The sequence below is a fragment of the Mus musculus genome, chromosome 15 (assembly GCF_000001635.26).
Source record: "Mus musculus strain C57BL/6J chromosome 15, GRCm38.p6 C57BL/6J".
Lineage (NCBI taxonomy): Eukaryota > Metazoa > Chordata > Mammalia > Rodentia > Muridae > Mus > Mus musculus.
Genome location: NC_000081.6, coordinates 81,591,090 through 81,603,160, shown reverse-complemented (window position 1 = coordinate 81,603,160; position 12,071 = coordinate 81,591,090). Strand labels below are relative to the sequence as shown.

The 12,071-nt window shown below is 39.0% G+C and overlaps 1 protein-coding gene and 1 non-coding gene across 6 annotated transcripts in view; both read right to left on the bottom strand.

The window, feature by feature from the left end:
* Ep300 (E1A binding protein p300) overlaps window positions 1-12,071 on the bottom strand; it is a 65,869-nt gene that overhangs the window by 48,917 nt on the left and 4,881 nt on the right. For all 5 annotated transcript variants that reach the window (XM_006521089.2, XM_006521090.3, XM_030248611.1 and 2 more), the window contains exon 2: window positions 1,616-2,253. In XM_006521089.2, coding sequence (XP_006521152.1) covers window positions 1,616-2,253 — 638 coding nt within the window. The remainder of the gene's footprint in view (window positions 1-1,615; window positions 2,254-12,071) is intronic.
* Window positions 10,962-11,070, bottom strand: Gm22067. The gene has a single exon (XR_003951735.1). It is a non-coding gene; the product is annotated as a U6 spliceosomal RNA (small nuclear RNA).

Genomic DNA, 12,071 nt, shown 5'->3' with positions numbered 1-12,071 from the left:
TCACAACCATTTGTAATGGGATCTGACTCCCTCTTCTGTTGTATCTGAAGACAGCTACAGTGTACTCATATAAATAAAATAATCTTTAAACACAAAAATACAATTTCAGGGCTGGCAGGATGGCTTAGATAAGGTAAAAGATTTTGGTATTTAAACTTGAAGACAATGCTGTTTAATCCCCAAAACCTACATTAAGGTGGAAAGAGAGAACTTCACTAAGTTGTGTTCTATCCCCATAGTAGAAAAGAAATGTCCACAAACACATCACATACAAATAACAATAAAAAATGAAAAAATACAAGGACAAGAAAGCTAGCTCAGTGAGTAAAAAAATTAATGAGATACAAGCTTGATAACCTGAATTAGGATACAGAGAACTCCTGTAAAAGCCAGGAGACTATCTTAAAGCTTAAAGTCCAAGCAGAATGAAAAAAAAAAACAAAAAAACAAAACACTATTCTTAAAACAGTAAAATGGTAAGGAGGACAAGTGTCAAGTGTGCCCACCCTTTTTTTTTTGGATTCATGGCTGCCTTGGAATTCACTGAAATCTACCTGCCTCTACCTTGCAAGTCCTGGGATTAAAGATGTTCCATCACTCTGTCAGGAAAAAAAAATTTAAACAGAAGTATTCTGCATAAGTCTGCTTATGCATACTGCTGCTCCGAAAGCCATAGGTTACTAAATGAAAAATCTCAATGCCAGTTGGAGATGCCCCAGAAGCCACCAATATCGACTACTGCCATTGTTTCAATTGTCCACCTGATCTAGATGGTAGAATAGTACTTTTGAAACCACACACTGGTTACAGAACATGGAGAATAGAGACGGAATGGAGCGGGAAGATTCCTCCCTGCTGACTAGCTTTCATGTGCTAGGAGGTAAAATGTAGCAGGCTGCTAGGGCGTAAAGCCACTTGGTCTTACCAAACCATGCATATGCAAGCTACAACAACGCTTCCAGGTAAGATGTTCCCAAGGCTGCTATAGTATCCTTACTATAATGAGGGTAAACCACAGGTTTCTTGATTGGATTTCAGGTCTGCTCCACAGGAGGAAAGTCATGTCTCATTCATGTAGTAGCCCATAGTTATTTCCTAACTAAATTAATAATATGGTATCAAGTACCTTCTTAGTGTTTTTGTTTAAACCTACATACTAGTGCTGCTGTAAGCCTTGGTCCTTGGTCCTTGGTCAGAGCATCTTTGTTTTACACTGGACAGTGATTAACCTGAGTTCATGGCCTAGAACCCTCATGAATAAAGGAGCTGAATGAAATAGAACAAATGAATTCTCTGCCTAAACAGTGTTAATACCCGTTATCTTAAAATTGTACTTTTATAAGGAGACTATAAGGATAATGTAGATTCTAAAAGGAGTTAAAAAGATTCCAAAAGTTAGAGACCAGAAAGATTAGGAATCCATAGGTTACCATTTCAAAAGAATCATGAAGGTACAGGATACCAGTCAAGTATAAAAATATTTCCTATAAATTTAATAAAAGAGCTTATGACTTGAACCAACACATTAGATCCTTGGCACATAAATACAAAAATAAGTAACCTTGAACTCGATCACTAAAATGGACAAAAGGTTACAAACACAAACAGTACTTACCTTAAGTGGTTGGGGGCCTCTCAATCCTGGCTGTCCTCCCATCTGAGGAGAGCCCTGCTGTAGTGGCTCAGTCAATAAACTGCCAGCATTGCCCATGCCTGCATTTGGGTACTGCATGTTTGGCCGTCCCCGGCCTGCTCCAATGGAACCGTTCATGACTTGATTGGGCATTATCCCTTGTCCATTGCCTGCAGCCAACATTCCAGGATTCATGCCAGCATTCATCCCTGTGTTCATTCCCATGGCAGGCTGGTTCACTGGACTGTTCATCATACCTGCTGGGGACTGAGTAGGACCCTGATTTGGTCCACTACTGCCAATCCCCATGTTTGGAGAAGTCAAGCCTGTCTGTGCCATTGGGCTTTTGACCATGCTATTTATCAAACTTAATCCAGGGCTGTTCTGTTGGGCCTGGCTGGCCATCGCTTGGCCTGGGCCACCGACTCCCATGTTGAGGTTTGGGGAGCTACCAGACCTCAGCAGTTCTGACAGCTGTTTATGTTTCGAGGCTGCATCTTGTACTATGCCAAGACTTGTCTGAAGCTGACTGATATCGCCACCATTGGTTAGTCCCAATTCTGTAGAGTTGATTAATTCATCTGGTAAGTCATGTTCCAGGTCAAACAGTGAACCAAAATCTAAAAACAAATAGAAAAGATAAAGGTTAAATGTGACACAACCAAAATCAGAAGCTCTTAAGACAATTTAGTTCTCGGTAAGCATAAAATAATTACATCTTACAACTCTCCAAAGAAAACTAAATGTTTATTTTATTGAAGTTTTTTTAATATACTAAAATAGTATTGTATTCTTTCCTAAAAGGCTAATTTTGGCTAGCCAAACAAGCTATAAAACTTAAGAACTAGCCACATATGGTGGCACATGCCTTTAATCCCAGGACCCAGAAAGCAGAGGCAGGCAGATTTCAGTGAGTTTGAGGCCAGCCTGGTCTACAAAAAGAGTATAGGACAGCCAGGGCTTGTTATATAGAGAAACCCTATCTTGAAAAACCAAGCCGGGTGTGGTGGCACACGCCTTTAATCCCAGCATTCAGGAGGCAGAGGCAAGGTGGATTTCTAAGTTCGAGGCCAGCCTGGTCTACAAAGTGAGTTCCAGGACAGCCAGGGCTATACAGAGAAACCCTGTCTCGAAAAACAAAACAAAACAAAACAAAAAAAAGAAAAAGAAAAAAAAAGAAAAACCAAACCAAAACAACAAAAAACAAACAAAAACAAAAAACAAAACCCGACCCAAAACCTAAGAACCGAGGCATAACACCAAGTTAAGAGGACTGAATGTTGGCACAATACCTACTAAATGAATTGCTGAAACCTTAGTATTAATAATTGTTAGAAGGCATGCTGGGTCAGTGATGACTCTAGAGAATTGCGCTTGCAGCTAAGCCTGACAACTGGAGTTCATGGCCAAGAACCCTCATGGATAAAGAAGAGAACAGATTCCTATAAGCTGTCCTTTGACTTTCACACTCACAGGGATAACTCACAAAGACGTGTACACAGACAAATTAATTTAAGATTTTTGTTTTCAATTGTTACTTCTTAGTGTTTATGTGTGTGCCAACGGAGATCAGAAAAGAGCATCTTCCCTGAAGATGGAATTAGAAGTAGTTGTGAATTAGAAGTAGTTGTGAGCTGCCTAACTTGGGTACTGAAAACTGAACTTAGACCTGTGGAAAGGTAGGAGATGCTTGTAACCACTGAGACTTCTTTCCTATGCTTTAATAATTTCTGTTTAAATGCTAATCTAAATTCAGCATGATGGCTCACGCCTAGAGCCCTAGCACTCCGGAGCTGAGGACAGAACAGGCTTACAGAGGGAAATCTTGTCTCAAAACAAAATCCTCCAACTTTTGAAATTAAATTGGGCAGTTCCAGTGTTCCTTAGAAAGTAAGTTAAAATGAAAACTAAGTACTATAATACATATACAACCAACACAAGTCTGGATGCAGTAGTACAGAACCAACTGTCTACCACAGCTGATCACTTCTCATATCACAAGTACAGCCTTTAATAGTGAAGTGGATTTGGTTACATATCACAAAAGTTTGCCTTAACCAAAATCTAGCCAGAAAGTGTTATGCCTCTGGGTACTATTTAATTGCAAACAGCCACTCTCTACCTCAACCAAGAATTGTAGACATATTACAGATTTTGGCTTAATATTGGCGCCAGTATTCTTTTAGCCCATAGTTACAGCATACTCCTATAATGCCAGCACTTGAGAAATGGAGACCAGATAAGGAGTTCAAGGTCATTCTAGACTATATTAAACAAACATCACCATCTTACTGACTTGTTTTAATGCTTAAGTGTTTGAGTTTTCTCTCCTTTAAGGTTTTCAAATAGTTTCCAAGAAAAAAGCACTAATGAGCTGGGCTTGGTGGCGCACGCCTTTAAATCCCAGCACTCGGGAGGCAGAGGCAGGCGGATTTCTGAGTTCAAGGCCAGCCTGGTCTACAGAGTGAGTTCCAGGATCAGCCAGGGATATACAGAGAAACCCTGTCTCGAAAAACCAAAAAAAAAAAAAAAAAAAAAAAAAAAAAAAAAAAAAAAAAGCATTAATGCCGGGCAGGGGAAGCATTCGTTTCATTTCTTCTTTTAAAGAACCTGACCGACCCTTCTACCATAAACATGTAAGAAATAAAACATGCTCAGAGGACAGTCTGCACAACTATTGCAGAGGATGCAAGCTCCCCAATTCATGAGGCTCAGAACCATTTGTAACTCCAGTTCCAGGGGACTTAGTATCTTCTACTGGCCTCCAAAAGCAACACATTCATGTATACAAAGACAAACACAAATATACAAATAATGAAAACAAAAAACAAACAAAAAATTTAATTAAAAAATCCATGAGGGCTGGAGAGATGGCAGAGTGGTTAAGAGCACCGACTGCTCTTCCGAAGGTCCTGAGTTCAAATCCCAGCAACCACATGGTGGCTCACAACCATCTGTAATGAGATCTGACGACCTCTTCTGGTGTGTCTGAAGACAGCTACAGTGTACTTAGATTTAATAACAAATAAATAAATAAATAAATAAAATCCACGGATAATTTGGAACATAAATTTTAAATGAAAGTGACTGAAAGCTACCATTCAAAAATTGCCTAATATTATACTTTTTTCATTACATCCTTGATATTTACATAATTGAGATTACTTTAAGTATTTTTTTTTACTTTCCACTGGAATATAATAATAGAAAATAGTCTATTATCATCATACTGAATATAGTGAAGAAACTAAGATAACCTTCAACTACTTATTCTTATACATGTCACAAATTATAGAGAAAAGTCACAAAATAAACATAGTAATAAAAATCGCAGGAGTAGTCCACTAAGATGGCTCAGCTAGTAATAAAGCAGGCAAATCCTGTCAAGTTTGATAATGAGCTGATCCCCCTACCATCATGGTGGAAAGAGAGACAACTCAGATTCACAAAAGTTGTCCAGTCCTGGCACACACAAATAACATGTGGAGAAAAAACTAAGGTCTGGAAATAAAGCTCAGTTGTTAGTGGTCAATGTTTAAAACACAGGATGTGTGGATTCCCCCACCCCCGTCCCCAAAAACCCTAGTTTTGAGGGGGAGTGCTAGATAGCTCTGCAGCAGAGAATACACACTGCTCTTGCACAATTCCAGTTTAGGCCTTCTACTTATATGTTAGTGCATGGCACAGGCATTTAATCCCAGCTCTTAGGAGGCAGAGGTAGATAGATTTCTGTGAGTCCAAGGCCAGCCAGGACAGAGAGATCCTCTCTCAACAAAACAAAACAAATTAATAAATTGCCCAGAAGTTAAAAGCAATGGCTGTTCTTAAAGAAAAACCAATTTAAATTATGTCACCAACATGGTGGCTCAAAATCATCTGTAATTAAAGTTTCAGAGGATCCAATACCCTCTTCTGGCACTGCACACAGACATGCATAGGGGTAAAATGCCTATACACACAAAAGAAAAATAAGTGAAATAGCAAGTAGGCAGATCTCTTCCAATTTGAGAGTGGTCTGGTCTACACAGGATGCTCCAGATCAGCCAGGGCTACATAGTAAAACCTTACGGTTTAAATAAATAAATAAATAAATAAGAGCTCAGTTGAGTGGGAGTGACAGCGCAAAGGATGAAAGCACTTCTTGCTCTTGCAGAAGACCCAGTTCTATTCAAAGAACTTACATGCATACATGGTTCACACAGACATGTGCAGGTCAACGCTCACATGTAAAAAATAAAAATCAGCGGAACGGGCTAGCAACAGGCTCAGTGGTTACGAGCACTTGCTGCTGTTGCAATAGAACTGAGTTCAGTTCCCAGCATCAAAATTGTCAGTTCACAACTGCCTGTAAGTCTAGCTAGAAGAGATTTTACACATTCTACTGGTCTCTACAAGCACACACATATGTGCACACAGGTGCACCCACTTACACAAACAAAAATAGGGTTTTTGGTAAATCAAGTGAATGCTATATTCACATTAAACCCAAACCATGCTATCACTGTATGATGTCTTGACTTTATCAATAAACTTCAGAGTTTGTTGAGAAGGAATACCTATAGAAGAGGATAAACAGAGAAAGTAGCCAATCATTTATTCTTAAAATCTCGAGTTGCCAGAAAAATAGATGGCTCAGTAGGTAAAGAAAACTTGCTCCAAAAGCCTGACCACCTGAATTCAAATCCTAGAATACAGATAAAAGTAATGGAAACAACTCCACAAAGTTCTCTAACCCACACACCAAATGTACACTCAATAAAATAAATAAAAAGCCTCTGGTCAGGCAATGGTGGCCTTTAATCTACTCAGCACTCAGGCAGATATCTTGAGTTCTAGACCAGGTTGGTCTACAAAGGAGTCTTAGAACAGCTATTCTGCTCTCAGGTCCTCTCCCTGCAACTTACTCTGGATACTCGGCCATCACAAGAGTCTTCACCAACCATTTTCTTACTCCTAGAGTTTTTGTTGAGAAAACCCAATAATGGCAAATAAATTCCTTACCATGTTTGTCTTATCCATTTCTGTCTCAATGAAAACATCCAAACACACAGCATACATTCTAGGCACATCGTTTGTATTTATGTGAAATACCCTTCCCCATGTCTAACAAAAGCTAAGTACTTTCAGCTCTAATCACTTTTGTTAACATGCACCTTTTGCTATATGAATTTTTCCAGCAATATCTAAGACCTATGTCTGAAATCTGAAATATCTCTATCAGCTATCTTTGGGGGGGGGTGGCGGCAGTGTTCAATCAGGCCTATAGGTTTGTGTAGGCCTGGCTGTTCTGGAACTCAATCTGTAGACTAGACTGGCCTCCAACTCACAGAAATTCACCTGCTTCTGCCTCCCAGTGCTAGAATTAAAGGCAGGTGCCACCACCGACTGGCCCCTATCAGATACCTTTAAAGACTACCAGTGCACTGTTTGTAAGGAAACTGTGTGTGTCTGTGTATACCACCTTAGCAGAAACGACCTTGGTTGATCTTCTTTATATTATTCTAAATGTCTAATCTTCGGTAAATATTCAGCAACTGCTAGTTCCAAAGGAACAGGCATCAAATGAAGACAGTATGTCCAAGGTTTGAGTCACTTCCCTAGTATATACATTTGATCCTCCATCTGTTCATACAACACATACATATACCCCCACACACACACTTCTCTTCCTATAATCCCTTGGTAAGTTAAATTGCCCACCCATTTTCCCCAACTTGAAACTTGAAAATAATCAGATTTCTCCACCTGGCTACTTATACTGGAATCAATACCCAGTTATAATATCTCAGCCACCTAACTTTCAAACCTTACCACTTTTTTTCTATCTTCTGTGAGAAAGACCACCTTTACTAAAGCCAGAAATCTTTAAAATTCTCTTCCCTTACTGCCTCTTCCCAGGTCTTACCTCATTTTAATATCTTAAGTATAATTCTACATCCATTTAAACAGCTAAAATATGCAATTTAAACTTCTGTAAGCATTGTTAGCCACACATGTTTAACCCCTCCATCATCTCTAACTTCTTACTATCCAGGCAAGTGGGATTTATAGGTTAATGGAATGACCACACTTTCTAGCCTCACACACTCCTCTATTTCAGCCAAGGTACATCATAGGTGTTATGAGATTCCACAACCAGACACAAACTCCTCACAGACACGCACCAGTCTGAAGTGTGATTACAGAAGCTAGACTTCATATTCACCTATCTGTTCCTAACTATACTTCCCAAATAAATGCTGGTCACACCAGACTTTTCCAGTGTCAGTACCTGTATCTGCAAATTCTGGGAAGGAAAAACAAAAACATGTCTGTTTGAACATGGAGTTTTCATAAACCAAGAAAGCATAAATGTCCAGCATATAAGTATATAAAAAACATTAGACCAAAAAGCTACTGCCATTGTTAAAACTCTTTGTTCTAATACTCTTTAAATTGTGGTTCACAAGCTAACAATAGGCCATGAAACTCGTCTAGGGTGTTGCAATTAGTGCTTTGAAAAACCAAAACTAAATACCTGAAGGACACTAAGGCAGAAGGGAGGAAATACCGCTCATTCATCAGTAGAGTTGGAAGATGGCTTCTGTTAACAAAGTGCTTGCTACTCAAGCATAAAGACCTGAGGGAGCCCCTAGCACCCATGTAAAAGCCAGGTAGTGGCACCTATTTCCAATCCTGGGCAAGTAGATAGAGAAGGTTCCCTGAGCCTTGCTGCCCAGCCTATACAGCCTAAACAATGAGCTTCAGATTCAGTGGGACCTCATCTCAAACAAATTAGGTCAAGTGTGATTACAGAAGATAGCCAATAAAAAAAAAATCACGCACTGGTCCACACACATACACCAACATACAAACACACACATACACATACAATAAGTTTTACACCCTGACTAAGGTTTCTGGCTCTACATTTAAATGTAGTTCTTAATCCTTAAGGTAGGTTTTGATGGCTCAGACCTGTGACCCTGACCCATAGGAAGCAGGTAGGGTTGTCATAGTTTGAAGTTAGCCTGAGATAACATAAGACTCTGTCATTCACGTATGTATATAATCTTGATGTGATAAAACTAAACTAAAAAGCACTACATTTTTCTTCCTCTTTATAGGAAAGTAACTTTTGGCTGGGGGGTGGTGGACTACTCAGGAAGCAGAAGTAAGCAGATCTCTTAAGTTCTTAGGCCAGCCTGGTCTATAGAGTGCGTTCTACAGCAGCAAGGCAAGGGTAACATAAAGAGAAATCCTGTCTCAAAAAATAAAAAGAAGTATCTTTTGGACAGGCACAGTGATTCTACCTCAGGACACCAGGACAAGTAGAAGCATCTCAAAAGATTTCAAGCCAGGCGGTGGTGGCCTTTAATCCCAGCACTTGGGAGGCAGAGGCAGGCGGATTTCTGAGTTCGAGGCCAGCCTGGTCCACAGAGTGAGTTCCAAGGCAGCCAGGACGACACAGAGAAACCCTGTCTCGAAAAATCAAAAAAAAAAAAAAAAAAAAGATTTCAAAGGAGTCTGAGCTACTGTGCTATTACAGTGAGTTCCAGCCCAGAATGAGACTTTGTCTCAAAACAACAAAAACAGTAACTGAAGAGATGGCTCAGCAGTCAGTACTTGTTACCGCTAGGGTTCAATTTCCGGCACCCACATGGTACCCCATAACTATCTGTAACTCTAGTTCCAAAGGATCGAATACAGAGAAACCCTGTCTCGAAAAAAGCAAAAAACAAGAACAATTTGATTCTGTTTCTCATACTGCTAATAAATACCAACTAGTTTTAAATTATTTAGATACAAAACACTGTGTGGTAGCAAGTACATACATTGCTTTGGTTGATTTTTTTAGAAAAAACCCTTACTCTAATCCAGTCCAGCCTAAAAACTTGCAGTTTCATGCTCCCAACTCCCAAAGGCTGGGATTATAGGTACACCATGGTAAGAGTGCTTTATTCTTAGGTTTGCCTCTCTGCTCCCTTATTCTTATAGCACTGGCAGACTTAATCTTTAGGTGGGTGATAATAAAAGTCTGCTACAAGACTTACTTGATCACTACCTCTCTGCACTTCTTTCCTTCGTCTTTATCCTTATCTGTATTTCCATAAAATAAAAGTCTACCACTAATGTCCTGTGGTGGAGTTGGCAGTAACTTCTTCACATTTCATGTGTGTACACATTGCACAATATCAAGTGCTGTCCCGAGCTTTAGATTTCTTTTGTCTCAGGGTCATTTATGTAGTAGTATCACTTTGTAGCCCAGGGTAGACTCTAACTAGAAATAATTAATCTCATCCTCCTAGAGTTTTAGGACTGCAGTTTTCCTAAGCACTGTACAGAACATTCCCACTTATTCCTTACCACAGTCCTGTAACAGTGGGCACGACAGGTAAGGAAGAGGAACTGTAAGTTGGTTCAGTTAATAAAGGCAGGGGATTCTCAGTTGTCCAAGTCTGACTCCAAAGCCCATTCTCTGTCACCACTCAGCTTTATTGTTCAGTAGGGGTTTGTTTTGTTTTGTTTTTTGAGATTGGCTCTCACTACGTATCCTTGGGTGACCTAGAACCTGCTATGTAGACAGACCATGCTAGCTTTAAAATTATCTTCTCAATAAAACTTGGATTGTTCTTTGAGGTATCTAAAAGACTGTGTTATCTAAGAACAAATTTTATATGTGGAGCTAGAGAAATGGCACAATGGTTAAGAGCATGTACTGCTCTTACAGACAACCTGGGTTCAGTTCCAAGCACACGTAAGACAGCTCCAGTCTCGGGGATCCACACCCTCTTCTGATCTGAAAGCACCAGGTACACTCATGGCATACACATACAAGCAAAATACTAATATGCAAAATAAGTAAAAATAAAAAAGTGAAAAAAACTAACAAACCAAATTGCTAAGAGGCTTAACTAATAAGTATCTATACTCTTAGCTGTCCATTGTGTCTGTACGTACATGCTCATCACAGCATGCATGTGGTGGTCAGGACAAATTTGTAGATTGGCTCTCCTTTTTACTTTTTATTTAGGTTCTACAGGTTGAACTCGAATGTACAGGACTGCACAAGCAAGTATTTTTACCCACTCGCCATCTTAACAGCCCCATCTTATACTCTTTTCAAGAAATGAGCAACAAAAAAAATTAATCAAAATTTCAGAAAGAAACTACTTACTAGCCATCATGTGAAAAAATAGTTATTTGCCAAAAAAAAAAAAATCACTATATTTTGATTTCTTCATTTTTGTTTTGAGGTAGGTAGGGCCTTGTTACATTATAGCTAAGGCTGAGCTCAAACACTCAATCCTCTTGCCATCGCATCTTGACTGTTGGAATTATAGGTGTACAAAAATGACCATGCCCAACTCACTTTTGTGACATCCTTATACAGGAACCATGCTAATCTTCTCTGTATTATTTCAATCTTAGTCTATGTGTGGCCAAAATAAGCACAAAATTAAATGTTTGATTTATCTTAATCTTTGGTATAAACTGTTTAACTAAAGTTTCTCACACTTACAATAGCTTCAAGCAGGTATAATGCAGCATGCCTGTAGTCCTAGCTACTACAGAGGCTTAACTGGAAGGTTGGTTATACCGTAAGAGTTTTCAGACCACCTAGGCAACACAGTAAGACCCCATCTTTAAAGTAAAAAAAAAAAAAAGGAAACTGAATGAAAACCAAAAAATGAAAATGAAAACTACTTCCTATTTCTCATTGATTAATTGTTGGATATTATAAACTGGAAAAAATGACATCTGAGGTTTTTTTTAATTTACCACAATATATTACTTTATACTCCCACTTATGACGCAATATTTAGCATGTCTACGAACACCACTCTGCATTCATCTTTAAGTGTTTCAAATTATTTTCTTCAAGAGGGGGTAGAAACTAAATGCCAAAGGACATTAGCCCTCTTCTCCTTCTCCACCATCAATTCACTCAACACTAGCTCCTGATGGGGAAAAGAACCCATACTCTGTCACTGTCAACCAGACAATCTACTTGAGGGCCTTTCACTGAATTTATAAGGCTTTGAGAAATTTAAGGTGTGGGGCAAAGCGTTCTGCTGTATTTCATCAGTCAGCACAGCAACACCTCCCTAAACCATGAGGTTGGCTGTTCAACCTATCAGATTTTAAAGCAACTCTAACATACACATTTTGCAACTAAAATAAAAACAAAACAAAAAAATTAAAGCATAATGCCAAGATCTGAGCAAAAACAAAACACAACTCCATAGACGAATTCTGAGTAGGATGGTAAGTCATTTACTTTATACAGTGTTATCTTAAGAAAAATAAAACATATTTTTAAAAAATTGTGTGGCTTGCCCCTGTAATCCCTCACTGGGGAGGCAGGGGCAAAAAAGCTGTAGCAAAACAATCTTTACCAGTTCTCTAGTATACACTAGTATACACTCTTTACCAGTTCTCTAGTATACTCTAGTAT